The 14,615-nt window shown below is 38.3% G+C and overlaps 1 protein-coding gene across 6 annotated transcripts; it reads left to right on the forward strand.

Moving 5' to 3' along the window:
- The first annotated feature begins 286 nt into the window (after window positions 1-286).
- Window positions 287-14,138, forward strand: LOC112528919 (lon protease homolog 2, peroxisomal-like). Of its 6 annotated transcripts, none has more exons than XM_025139957.1 (18): window positions 427-503; window positions 1,317-1,605; window positions 1,709-1,821; window positions 2,463-2,562; window positions 2,668-2,837; window positions 3,421-3,577; window positions 4,983-5,162; window positions 5,270-5,353; window positions 6,105-6,232; window positions 6,662-6,863; window positions 7,568-7,774; window positions 8,101-8,231; window positions 8,530-8,743; window positions 9,753-10,058; window positions 11,528-11,722; window positions 12,026-12,271; window positions 12,909-13,010; window positions 13,878-14,138. In XM_025139957.1, exons 6-18 carry the CDS (start codon window positions 3,488-3,490, stop codon window positions 13,959-13,961), a joined length of 2,169 nt encoding a protein of 722 aa, XP_024995725.1. In that variant the 5' UTR covers window positions 427-503; window positions 1,317-1,605; window positions 1,709-1,821; window positions 2,463-2,562; window positions 2,668-2,837; window positions 3,421-3,487; the 3' UTR covers window positions 13,962-14,138. The 6 variants fall into 6 exon arrangements, with proteins under 6 accessions (XP_024995719.1, XP_024995725.1, XP_024995720.1 ...); XM_025139952.1 differs by having other exon boundaries at window positions 3,486-3,577; XM_025139954.1 differs by having other exon boundaries at window positions 1,317-1,558; window positions 3,486-3,577.
- Window positions 14,139-14,615: the final 477 nt, after the last annotated feature.

The raw sequence follows: 14,615 nt of genomic DNA on the forward strand, positions 1-14,615 counted from the left end.
TTACCGGATAAATTGTTACATACAATGTCGTTTTAGTAGACTAAAATTTTACCCGATAAGTAAGAAATAAAGTTGAATTTTACCGTTAAGCGCTTACCGGGTAAGTGTTTAGGTAAAAGGCCCGTAGGGAACTTTAGTGTAAATAAACGATAAATGAAGGGGGTTAAATATAAAATTTTATGATAATTCCAATAATTGGAGAAAAAGAAAAATCAAACGAACAGAAAAAGCTGTCAGGAGGTGCAACTGATCTTCCATCCCCACCAAAATTCTTCTCAATTCTCTGTGTGTGTGTGTATATATATATATACATGTATGTACGTATAATACCCTCAAGATTACACATAACAAACACCACATAAGATTGGAGAAACACATATACGTAGGAATTATTTGATGGTGGAACCGGTGGAACTTCCGAGCCGAATTGGGATTCTTCCGTTCAGGAACAAAGTCTTGTTGCCTGGCGCAATAATTCGGATTCAATGCACTTCTCCAAGCAGGTGACGATGTTTTAGCTTTGTTGATCGAGTTTTTATTTGATGATCATATTATTTTTTGTTTTTATTGCATCAATTTCATCGCACAGTGTATTAGGTACAATTTGTGGTGGTAGTGATGTTATTCGTCTCTCTTATGGATAAATAGGAATAGATAAGGATAATCGAGGTTGACCGATTATGGCTTGCTAAACACACTACCAATTCAACAATTGGATGGTTGTATTCTATGTAGTATATGTAATTTTAATCGATTGTTGTTGGCAGTTTCTTGTTTTGTAATTTGAATGGGATTAGAGGAGATTGAGTTGATTGATGCTTTAACTATACATGGTTTTGGCATTTTATTTAGCATAAATAATTTTGTAATTCAAGTCAGCTAATTTTATTGGATCATAAAGTGATAGTTAGAGGATAGGAAAATAGGTCCATAACCATGGTGAATAAAAGGATTAGGGATAATGATATTGTCTTTTAGAAGAAGATTTTATTCATGTAAATTAATAATTAGAAGTTAATTTGTTTGAATTTGATCATATGTCAATATGTCATGATGCATCTTTGTTCCTGAATGTGGAGTGGATGAAAGTTCGAGGCAACAATAGAATGACAATATGTGTCTGGGATGTATATATATGTTTATAGGATTTGTTTGAGCTTTATTATGGCCCCGTACATGGGATCAAGTTATGGGTCATTGTAACGTGAAATCTTGATCAACCCTTCTGGGTTCCTGCTGTGATTTCCCCTTCTTTTTACCTATTATGAATGTGTAAAGGTTGAGAGCTTGATTGATGAGAGAACTCCCTATCTCAGTAACAAGTTTCTGCGTGTACAAAGTGGACAATATCTAGCACGGTTAGCCTGGGATGTTACAGATGGTACCAAGGCAGGAACTGGACTGGTGTGCCAGCGAGGATGCTGGACTCCTAAGGGGGTGGATTGTAAGATCCCACATTAGTTGGAGAGGGGAATGAAGGTTTCCTCATAACGGACCGGATACCTTCTCAATCAGACCCGTTTCAAAACTATGAGTCCAGGTGTGTGGACAATATCTGGTACGATTAACCTGGGATGTTACAAGCTTCTCTGCTAAATGCTTGTGGTAGTGTCTTTTTTGAAAGTTGGAGTTATTATTTATTTACATGTAGCTCTAGTGATTAGATTTCAGCACAGATTGGATTTGATTGGTATTATGATTGATGCAGTGTGAAATTGGTGGAACAAGAACTGTGGCAGAGGGAGGATAAAGGGTTGATTGGCATTCTGCCAGTTCGAGATTCTGCAGAAACGATCACAGTGGGATCTATGGTGACTCAAGGTGATTTGATTATGACTCCTTTTTTACCGTTGGAGTCCCACATCGGCAACATTTGGACCATTTCTCCTAGACTTGGGATCACGGTGAGATCAGCCTGTTTTCATGAGACCCGTGAGACCACTTTTTACACTTGAAACTTCACAGCAAAACACTGAAGCTAAGTCCCACTTTTTGTTGGAAGGTTCGGATTTTTTTACCTTCATAGTGTTCTGCTGTGAAGTTTCAAGTGTAAAAAAGTGATCTCACGAGTCTCACGAAAACAATTTGGTCTCACATGAACCCAACCCATTTCTCCTACATATATATATATATATATATATATATATATGTTGGTTGGAACCTCCCCTTTCTCCTGAAGGGCTCTTTTGGAGAGTGATCTGGTGGTTTCACATTTTCTCATATGGTATCAGAGCCAAGGTCCGCCACTCTAGGGACTCGACACCCTGGGACAATTTGTCTCCATCTAGCCTCCATTGGAGTCCCACGTCGGCAAGACTTGGACCATTTCTCCTGTATATATGTTAGAACCTCCCCTTTCTCCCAAGGACTCTTTTGGAGAGTGATTTGGGGGTTCCACATATTCTCACGTTTACTAAGGAATCAAATCCGCAAAAACTAACTTTTAGTCCTATTGAGTGTAGGGGGTGACTTGGGTGGTAGAAGCTCCAAGAATCAACCAGGCTTATCAGATTCTCACAAGCTTGATGGGAAAAGTCAGGAACCCATCCATTGGCATACAAAGTATATTTTTGCAGCAGATGGCTATTTTGATGACTATGATTTATGATAACATGTTGTTCTACAGATCACCCAATCATGATGTTTAATGTTCAAAATTGATCTTAGGGGAGTTGCTGCTCGTGCATTGCATCTATCAAGAGGAGTCGAGAAACCAAGTGGAAGGGTTACCTACATAGTAGTTCTTGAAGGCTTGAGCAGATTTAGTGTACAGGAGCTCAACACAAGAGGAACATACACTACTGCAAGAATTTCCCCTATTGATATGACAAAGGCTGGTATACCATCCAATGACATTATTCCTTTTGAAATTCTACATAGACTCACCATGTTCACTTTAGGAATTTCATGCAAGCTAAGTGCTGATCGTTTATTTGTACGTTGTGCACATGTGCATACAAGTAATTGAAGATGTTTCTTGGTTTCTATGCACGTGTGCATGTTATGCACATGTGCATACTGGAAAAATTACTAACAAATTACTTGTATGCGCATGTGCATACTTTACAAATGAATGGTTACTAGGGTGTTCCTTAGCACCTTAGTTTTCATTTTTTTTTGTGGTTTTCACCTGAACCTGGCCCTATTGTCATGTTAACAGTTATTAAGCAATTTTTATCATCAACTAGACTGCAGCTTTATATAAACACTTCTTTATGTAATACTTTACTTTCTTTTCCCAGTAGCCCTTCCTCTTATGTGTTGAAGCTTTCGTCATTGGTAATTGAGCATTTTAGTTTTTGGATTAAACATTGGATAGCATCAGATCAAGTTTGAGTAAATATGTTAAGTTTGAAGTTTATGTCCTAGTCTTCTAGTTCATCCTCTAGGCTTGTGACAATATTAATTGGCATTATGTAGAGAACTAGCTTTAAGCCCTGGTCTGTCAAGATGCTGAGTTACTACGGTTTTCTAATCTTAATTAGAGATGGAGCAAGTAGAACAAGACGCAGACTTCATAGCATTGTCTCGTCAGTTCAAACTCACTGCCATGGAGCTTATTTCTGTTCTTGAGCAGGTATGACTAATAAATGATATAGTCATTGATGCATATGCTACAGAGAACAATGAGGAAAAATATTCTTTTTGAGTCGCATGAAACACGTTGTATTCTTCTTATCTCACTCACTCTCTTTCCCAAGTTTGTATTTCCTCATTGTATTGTACTTCAAGTCCATTATGGAAATTTACTGAGTGACTCAACTGGTTCTTGTATTTTACATAGCGGGTGTAGAGGTTATTGTGTTGGAGTCCCACATCGGCTAGACTTGGACCATTTCTCCTATATATATGTTGGAACCTCCCCTTTCTCCTCAATGGCTCTTTTGGAGAGTGATCTGGGGATTCCACATATTCTAACATGGTATTAGGGCCAAGGGCTGCCACTCTAGGGACTAGACCCCTCTCGACACTCTGGAACAATTTGTCTCCATCTAGCTTCTGTTAAGGGGGGCGTGTTGGAGTCCCACATCGGCTAGACTTGGACCATTTCTCCTGTATATATGTTGGAACCTCTCATTTCTCCTTAAAGGGGCTCTTTTGGAGAGTGATCTAGGGGCTCCACATATTCTCACAAATTGGAATGGTAACAGTTGAAAATGGGTAATAGTTCAAATGGGAGAGTTCAACCTAAGAATCTGATGATTGCAAAGAAATATGTTCCATTAACTTTGACTGGACAATGTGGGGTTCTTGTTGCTCAGTTATACTTAATGTTCTTCTGTTTTATAAGTTTGCCATCGTCTTTTTTGAACCCACTGTGCTCTGGTGCAGTGTTTGGTGTTATTATTCTTATGAGGTATATTTTATTCTTATGGTTTCTAAAGAATATGGCTCACTTGTCCAAGATATTGTTATCGAAGCTTAAAGAGTAGAAGGACATGATCTCACTACAACAATAGTGGGTTTATAGGAAGCCAAAAATGTCTTAAATGTTCTAATTGATTGATTTAAAGGACTAAAGTTTAAAGGACCAAATAATTGTGCGTCCTGTGTAAATGTGCTACAATAAGTTTATAGGACGCTTTTGAACTTCTTAAGAAGTTCTTTTAGAACACATCTGGAATAAAGTGTCATATTAAGTTTTTTATAGGACAATTTTGAGAAGTATTCTTTGAACACATCTTTTTATAGGAGACTTGTTTTTATAAAACTTTTTTTCAAAAAATGTCATAAAAAAGTTAATAAACACCTTATCTTTTTCAAATTTGTCCTGAAAAACTTGTTAAGACGCCCAAAAATGTGGTAACACCTTTACATATGATGCACAATTGTTTGGTCTTACAAACAGAAGTCCTATAAAACAGTCTATTAGGAATTTAGACATTTTTGGCTTCCTATAAACCTGATTTTGTTGTAGAGTTTTGTGCGTGATATTTAGGGTCCACCGGGTTGAACTAACCATCTTGTACTTTTTGTTGTAGAAACAAAAAACTGGGGGGAGAACTAAAGTTCTACTTGAGACCGTTCCTGTGCACAAACTGGCCGATATATTTGTTGCTAGCTTTGAGATTAGCTTTGAAGAGCAGCTGTCTATGTTAGACTCTGTTGATGTCAAAGTAAGGCTTTCAAAAGCCACAGAATTAGTTGATAGGCATTTACAGGTAAACTGATATAATAATTGATGGGATGCACAGTCAATTGAATTATCATTTTTTGTTTAGAAAGCTCAGAATGATCAGTCATATGATTACATTGTTAATTGCACCAGTCTATTCGCGTGGCAGAGAAGATTACGCAGAAGGTCGAAGGACAGTTGTCGAAATCACAGAAGGAATATCTTCTACGTCAGCAGGTATGTTTCCTCATATAAACTAGGAATTATTTCAGGGGAAATTGACAGAATTAGCCAATCAGCAAATAGGGTTTCAGTTTTTAGTTTCTGACCCAAATTCACTTTTTAGCCAATCCTTACGCAGAAGGCTTACACATATGCGTAAGGATTGGTTTTCAGCAAAAAAAAAGAATCCTTACGTAGATACCTTACGCTTATGCGTAAGGATTCCACTATAATCTGGTATATGATGGAATCCTTACGCATATGCGTAAGGATTCTTTTCTTTTTTTGCTGAACACCAATCCTTAGGCATATGCGTAAGCCTTCTACTTAAGGATTAGCTAAAAAGTGAGTTTGGGTCAGAAAATGACTAAAAAGTGAAACCACCTTTCAGCTTTGGCTATTTATGTAAATTTCCCTTATTTCAGTGGTACTAAAAAGGAGTCATGGGATAAAGAGATTTTCAGCATCATATTTATATACTCCCTCCATCCCGAAATAAGTGTCCATATTTCTATTTTAGTTTGTCCCAAAATAAATGTCCACTTCTAGAAGTAAGTGGCTACTTTCCAATTCTAACCTTTGTTATGAGATGGAGAAATTCATTACTCTCTCTATTATTAAGGGTAAAATTGTCATATAGTTAATTAATAGGAGTAATAGTTACACATTCTGAAACTGTGGACATTTATTTTTGATGAAAAATTGTTTCTGGACTTTATATGTATGCCTGTTTCCTTTCTCATTGTACTTCTTGAATCTAAACCAGATGAGGGCTATTAAAGAAGAGCTTGGTGACAATGATGATGAAGATGATGATGTTGCTGCCCTTGAAAGAAAGATGCAAGATGCTGGAATGCCTCCAAATATCTGGAAGCATGCTCAAAGGGAATTAAGGTGTCTTTTCTGTGAACTCTTGATAAGTATATATCTTGTTGTTTTTAGATGAAAATTCATTATGTTGCGCTATATATATACATATATATATATATGTATATATATATATATATATATATATATAAGAGGGGATCTCCATGACTCCACCCTTGGATCAATCCTAATTGAAGATCAATAGTAATGAGATGCACCGGATCAATATCCATGAGAAGGGCAATTCATGGGATGGGGGTGAGATTAAAAGTGATCAAGGGTCCAGATCCTTTTTATGTTTCTCACCTTAACTCCTATTCTCACACGATCCTTCGCCTATATATATATACATATATATATATATATTGTACTAACTTATATTTATTATCATATTCAGTAGCTATGATCAAAATTCTGCGGCTAATTTCTTAACCTCAAAATGGAATGCTCTTTTAGGAGACTAAAAAAGATGCAACCTCAGCAACCTGGGTACAATAGCTCTCGTGTTTATCTTGAGATTCTTGCCGATTTGCCATGGCAGACAACCAGCGAAGAAGTTGAGTTGGACCTAAAAGCAGCAAAAGAGCGGCTTGACAGTGACCACTACGGCTTAGTGAAAGTCAAACAGAGGATTATCGAATATCTAGCAGTTCGCAAGGTTGATTCACTATTTACTAGATTCTTAGTGTAATGATATTTTTTGGTAACCATTCTGTCTGGATCAGCTTGTGCACACCTCAAATAATCCCATGGGGCCTGAAGATAACAGTTTGGAAAATTCTCAGTGGCCCCAAGGGCAGACCCACATGAATAGCTACAGTGGCACACTGGCATGGGCCACCCTTTCATGGTTCCGTCGTAAGAGAGAAAATTACGTTTATAAGGGTGCCACCTAATTGTTTTGTTGGGTGCTACCATAAAGGTTCTTGAAACTGAAACATTAACACAAGACTTTAATGGTTAAGATGGTAAATGCTCTTGGTTTTGTATAAAAGACCCAGGTTCGAGTGCCAAATTTGTCAAAAATTTGTTGTTTTTTAGCTTAAATTTTGGTGTTTTTATATACCTCTTGCATTTTTAAAACTACATGTAGACCGGACTCGAACATGGGTCCTTTCTATGTAAGGAAAAGAAACCAACTAACAAATCTATGATAATATAGTGAAAGAAAAATAAATAGTTTTTTATAGTCAAATTGTGCCACCACTTGAAGGAAAAAAATTGGGTCCGTCTCTGAGTGGCCCTGAGGAGACTCAAACCGGTGGCCTATGGGGAGGAGCCCCAAGGCCTAGCCTTTATTTTTCAGTTTAGTTTGCCCTCAGTGCTTTGATGATTGGAAGTAACTCAAATCTCAAATTACAGCTGAAACCAGATGCCAAAAGCCCGATATTGTGCTTTGTTGGCCCACCGGGTGTTGGGAAAACATCTTTGGCATCATCTATTGCTGCTGCTCTGGGTAGGAAGTTCATACGGATATCCCTTGGTGGTGTGAAGGATGAGGCTGACATTAGAGGGCATAGGAGGACATACATTGGAAGCATGCCAGGGCGCCTCATCGATGGATTGAAGGTGAGTCTGGATTTTAAATATGGGTTTCTTTTGCTTCAAAAATTTTACTTTTATGTGCTGTAAATTGACGTGAAATTTGCCAAGGTTCATGTTACCATGAGTTTTTTGGTAACCATGGGTGTCCGGGCCCACTTGCACGCCCCTCGAGTATTCCCATAGGGCCCTAGAGATAGCACCCAGGAATGGGGTTGTTGGAGTGAGTGAGGTTGGTTGACTGCATGTTGTTACATAACTAGTCATCTTTCTTCCAATCACATATGGTGATTTAAGTGATATTTGTTATTTATTTCTTTATTCTTTTTTTACTTTCGTATTTTTGGCTTCAGAAAGTAGCTGTTTGCAACCCTGTTATGTTGCTGGACGAGATTGATAAGACAGGATCAGACGTCCGTGGGGACCCTGCTTCAGCACTGCTCGAGGTTCTTGATCCTGAACAAAACAAATCTTTCAATGATCAGTATCCTATTCTTCTGTGCAAAAGCTTCAATAATCATATGCTTCGACTCTATGACATAATCTTCCATTTAAATACATGATTTGTCAATTGAAGCCTTCAAATAATTTGACTATCCCATTTCATTAAAATCAAGGGGTTGTTTGGCAGTTGCTGAATGGTTTGATGCAGAATGGTTGAGTGGTCAGAATGCTTAAGAGGCTATGTATGATATAGTGCAGAATGAAATATGGTTGTTCCTTTCGATCCATCAAAAGTGACATGATGTTCCATACATAATTCCTTAATTCATACCCTCAAGCTATTTGAATGTTCCTTTTGATCTATCAAAAGTGATTTTTGTGGCCACTGCAAATAGGGCGCAGCCGATTCCTCCGCCCCTCTTAGACAGAATGGAAGTCATTGAGCTTCCTGGATACACATCTGAAGAGAAGCTCAGAATAGCAATGCGCCATCTAATTCCACGTGTCCTGAATCAGCATGGCTTGAATTCTGATTTCCTTAAATTTCCCGAGGTATGCAATTATTTGAGTTTGTTTTCCAATCGAGTTATTTTATGTACTCATCCTACATAGATAGAAAAGTAGATTTGTGAGCTCCTTATAAGCTCAAAGTTGTGGGCTACAAATAACTGCCACCATGGTTTTAAGTTGATTTGGAGGTTATTGGGTCGGTCTGCTTTGAGCTGTAGGGCATTACAAATGGTATCAAAGCCGATCCTCCTACCATCAGGATTGGAGACAGCCAAAATGGGCCCGACCGGCCTGGGACCGAATTTTTAAAAAAATAAGTTCTTATAAATTATATATCAAGTTTTTCAAGATTTCAACAAGATTTTCAAGTTCTTTTACCAAAAACTTCAAGTTTATTTTAAGTTTTTCCAAGTTCTTTTGGAAGTTTTTCAAGTTCTTTAAAGTGTTTCAATACTAAATTTCAAAAATCATAATTGTGAAAACATGTACAATATTTTTTTGTAAAAAAGATATAAAAAGAAATATTTAAGGTGTACCTAAATGATGCTGTTAGAGATTTTAAAGTGTATTTCAGTAAGATATTGTCCAAAAAACTCATCAAGCAAGATCTTTTATATGTTCAAAATTTGGAAAAAGAAGGCTTGGGACCAATTTGGGTCCAGCCGAGACTGAGACCGGTTATGGTTAAAGGAGACCGGGCCATGGGTTTTTGGTCGGGACCGGTTACGCCGGGATCGGTTCCGAAAATGAAATTAAGGACCGGGACCGTTTTTGGCCATCTCTAATCGGGATTGTGGGACAAACCTGATCAAGCATGATGAGTCCCTAAGGAGGAGGGGGTGTTTGTAACATCCACAACCCGTCCCGCATGGATAAGATTTGTGAGAGCTCAAAGTTGTAGGCTACTAATAATTTCCACCATGGTTTTAAGTTGATTTGGAGGTTATTGGGTCATTCTGCTGCTTTGGGCTATGGGGTGTTACATAACCGGTGGTTCTTTTGTTTCCATTACGAGTGGTTGACACTGGCTTATGCATCTTTTTTATGGTAGGCCATGGTTAAACTTGTTATTGAACGGTACACTAGAGAAGCCGGTGTGAGGAACCTCGAGAGAAACCTTGCCGCCTTAGCTCGTGCAGCAGCTGTAATAGTCGCAGAGCAGGAGCATAGTCTTCCAATTAACAAAGATATGCACCAGATTTCTTCACCGTTGTTGGAGAGTAGACTTGCCGAAGGAGGGGCTGAAGTAGAGATGGAAGTCATGCCAATGGATGTTAACAATCATGAAATATCAAATGTATTCAGGATCATGTCACCGTTGATTCTGGATGAAGATATGCTGGAAAAAGTACTAGGGGTAAGTCATTTACATATGTAGGATAAATAACATGCTTCTGAAGTTGGCAAGGTAGTTTTTTTTTGGTCACCGTGGGTGGCTAGCCAACTTGTGCACACCTTGACTAATCCAATGGGGCCCTAAAGATAACAGCCAGAAAAATCCTCAATCGCTAATATGGTTTTAAAAATGTTTTGAGGCATACGCCTCGAGGTGAGGCGGCCTATCTTGGACCTTGAACGAGGCGTGAGACGGTGTTGAGGCGTATGCCTCAGATGATTTGCTTTGATAATGGTTTTTTATAAGCTTTATGGCAACGGTAACACTTCTCTTAATAGTATAAGTGTCTTTTTTCTTTTACTTTTTTAAAAACTGAACGTCAAAGCTCAATGACCCAATGTGTACTATTTAATATTTTAAAACTTAAAAAACTAGTACTTTCTCCTCTCAATCAAAAAGTGTGGTTTAACCTCTCTTCCTCGAAGCAACCAATTTCTCCACACTCTCAGTCTATCTCACGGTTTCACTCTTCCTTCAATCAAGAACCATTGAACCAACACCCTTAGTAATTTGGTATTATATGTATGTATGTATATATATATAGGGTCTTGGGAAAACCTCAAAAAAAATGAAAAATTGAGGAACACTATGATAACCGTTCATCTGGACCGTATACACATGTGCATACAAGTAATTTGTAAGCAATTTGTCCGGTATGCAAAAGTGCATAACATGCACACGTGCATAAAACCAAAAAACAGCTTCAATTACTTATATGCACATGTGCATATGGTCCAGATAAACCCTTACTAGGTGTTCTTCAGTTTTTTTTTTTTCGAGGTTTTCCCCTGAACCTCCTTTTATATGTATATATATGTGTGTGTGTGTGTGTATGTGCATATATATATGTATATATTTGTTGGTATGTATACATATTTTGGTGTATATATATTTTCGCCTCTAGGCATATGCCTCGCCTCTTTGAGGAAAACGCCTCGAGGCCTGATTCTGCTTTTTAAAACCTTGGTCGCTTTGAGGAGACTCGAACGGGCAATCTATGGGGAGGAGCCCCAAGGCCTAGCCTTTATACAAAGGGATTAGGACATCTATTATTCTGTTGATATTGTTATCTACTTTTATGTTCTTCTGTTAGTATGACAATAGTACATTTTTTGGGAAGCCAAAAAGGGTCAAGCTGATATTGACTCCATTGGGTCTAACCCTATGTTTTCTTATCTCTAACCAAATCAAACAAACCCAGTATATCCTACCTGAGGTGCGGTTTGTTGAGGGTAAGATATAAGCAGACTTGACCTTAGAGCGGTTGTTTCTATGAAGAATATATTTGCTTATTTCAAACCAAACCAAACCAATATATCCCACCTGTGGAGGGTAAGATGTAAGCAGGCATGACCTCTACCGTTAAGAGTAGATAAGTTGTTTCCATGAAGATAGTATTTGCTTAATTCATTGTTCCTTACTGAATGCAGCCTCCAAAGTATGATGATAAAGAAGCGGCAGAGAGAGTTGTGACTCCTGGGGTTTCCGTTGGCCTAGTTTGGACCGCCTTTGGTGGAGAAGTCCAGTTTGTCGAAGCTACAGCAACTGCAGGAAAGGGGGATTTGCACCTCACCGGACAACTGGGTGATGTTATCAAAGAATCAGCACAGATAGCACTCACATGGGTACCTTTTCATGATATTTCTTTTGCTTGTTTTTGTGTTACTCCCTCGTTTCCAAAATAACTTTCCACATTTCTATTTTAGTTTGTCCCAAAATAAGTGTCTACTTTCAACAAGCAGTACCTACTTTCCTATTGTACCCTAATTATGAAGATGGAGAAATCCATTACTCCCTCTATTATTAAGGTTAAAATTGTCATTGAGTTAATTAAATGTGTAATATTTATACATTTCTTAAAGAAAAAGCGAGTGAATGCAAAAGCATCAAGTTGATCTTTAAAAGTTCAATTTTTTGCTCCGACACAGGTAAGAGCTAGGGCGACTGAACTTAATCTGGCTACTGAACAAGAAAGCAATCTGCTTGAAGGACGGGATGTTCATATACATTTTCCAGCTGGAGCCGTACCAAAAGATGGACCTTCAGCAGGTGTGACCCTTGTCACCTCACTAGTTTCGCTTTTCAGTCGGAGAAGGGTAAGAGCTGATACAGCAATGACAGGAGAGATGACATTGCGTGGTCTAGTTTTACCCGTAGGTGGTATCAAGGATAAGGTCAGTAATTACTTCCTCATACACACTAATAAAAAAGGGTTTTCGCCACCCTCTGGAGCTTTCCCACCACATTGGTCCCACGGTCATCATGGGGAATGTAAATCGTGCATGCATCCCATTGGCAGAGTAGCAGTTCTCTGGCTTGAACCTAGGACCTCACACATGGATTACATTACACCCACACCTCTACCTCTAAGACAGAGTCACAGACATATAAAAAGGGTATTCACCATCCTATGGAACGCCCCCACCGTAGTGGTCCCACGGTCATCATGGGGAGGTAAATTGCACATGCATCCCATTGGCAGAGGGGTGGTGCCAGGGTTTTGACCCAGGACCGTACAGATGGATTACACCCGCACCTCTACGAGTAGGATACTACACATAAAATATGGGTGTTCGCCACTCTCTGAAGAGCCCCACGACACTGGTCACACGGTAGTCATGGGGGAGATAAATTGTGCATGTATTCCATTGGCAGAGGGGCTACCTGGGCTTGAACCACGCCCTCACACATGGATTACACCCACACCTCTGCCACTAGGACAAATACACACACATACTCATACGAACATATTATCATATCTTATAGTATGAGCCTGCCACATTCTTCTCTAACTATATTCCGTTTTAACAGGTGTTGGCAGCACACCGCTACGGGCTTAAGAGGGTTATCCTGCCAGAGAGAAATTTGAAAGATTTGGTTGAAGTGCCTTCAGCTGTTCTTGGAAGTCTGGAGGTAAATACTATCCACAAACATGTTAAATTTCAGGAAAGTGACCATGATAATATGATGATATATGCAAATGATTAACTTCAAACCACTGTTCTTGAAAAAACACCAAAAAAGAACACTTCAGTTTGCAAAACCGTGTGAGTTCGAACAAATTTTGAAAAAAAGCGATGATGGTTGGTATTTTTCTTATCCGAAACCATAAAAAAGAAAAAAAAACTGGCTCTATTAGAGGACAATTGATACAGATACTATTGGAGTCTCACATCGGCTAAGTTTGGACCATTTTTCTTTCCATATATGTTGGAACCTCCCTTCTGACCTCAAAAGGCTCTTTTGGAGGGTGATTTTGGGGTTGTTTGGTTGGTTTTCCACGTCTTCCATAGATAAAGTTGTCTATATAGATTAATCTATCTGTATAGATTGAAAACACTGTTGTTTTGGGAGGGTTTTTTCTTGATGGAAGGATTGTGGCTTTTAATTGGGAAGGGTAGGTTTGGAAAAAAATTGACTTTCTGCATAACGTTCCCCCTAAAAGTTTGCTTAATAAGCCACTTTATATATCATTAAGACACTATCAAACAGTCATGTATAGATGATTAAATAAGTTGTGAGTCTCATTAAGCTCATTAAGTTGTTAACTAACAGACTCTTAATGGGGTCCCAGATATTCTCACAGATACAGTTTTGGTTTTGGGGTGCAAGGGATATAGATATTGTTGGAGTTTCACATCAGCCAAATTTGGACTATTTCTCTTCCATATATATTTGAATCTTCCTTCTCTCCTCAAAGGCTTTTTTGGAGAGTGGTATAATGAGGTCCCACATATTCTGATAGATACAGTTTTGGTTTGACATTTGTGATGGTTACAGATACTAGTGGCTAAGAGAATGGAAGATGTACTTGAACATGCTTTTGAAGGCGGTTGCCCGTGGAAGCATCGTTCCAAGTTATAAAGAGGATAAAAACCTAACGTTCAATCTAACAGAAAGCAAGCAACTTGGTTATCATTGGACTGCTACCACGGAGGCAAGGGATCCCGAGTCGAAATTAGAAATTATTTATCCTGATCCTGATATGTGTAAAAATCGTTTATATTTTAATCACAAAATGTTCAAATGTTGGTTTGGATTTTTCTTTTGGGTCTAGAGTAGAGCATTAGTTTTGCTACAAATCATGATATTTGAGAAAAAAAGTCGATTATCGGCAACCTTGAACGGTCTCACACGGAACCCGCCTCCTATGAACCATACATGAGGAGGCATTTCAGAGCGGAAGGGTTCATGCCCGTATCTCGCATGATTTGAACTTGAACATATTGTGTATTTGAGCAAAGTCATTTTGCACCCTTTGCCAGCTACGCTATTGGTCGGAAGGTTTGCTACAAATCATTGTAGGGTGTGTTTGGTATCCAGACATGACACATATATGAAACAGAAAAGTTGTTTAGCGTCTGATAAGACATGATAGATAAAACGATGAATTTACCCCCATTGAGTTATTTATATTTTGATTAAATTATGTAATTTATTAAATTAAAATAATTAAATATTTTAAAAAGAAATTATATCATTAGAAAATTTTCATTAAAACGATTAAAATGACACCAA

This window comes from Cynara cardunculus (assembly GCF_001531365.2).
Source record: "Cynara cardunculus var. scolymus isolate 2C chromosome LG 16, CcrdV1, whole genome shotgun sequence".
Lineage (NCBI taxonomy): Eukaryota > Viridiplantae > Streptophyta > Magnoliopsida > Asterales > Asteraceae > Cynara > Cynara cardunculus.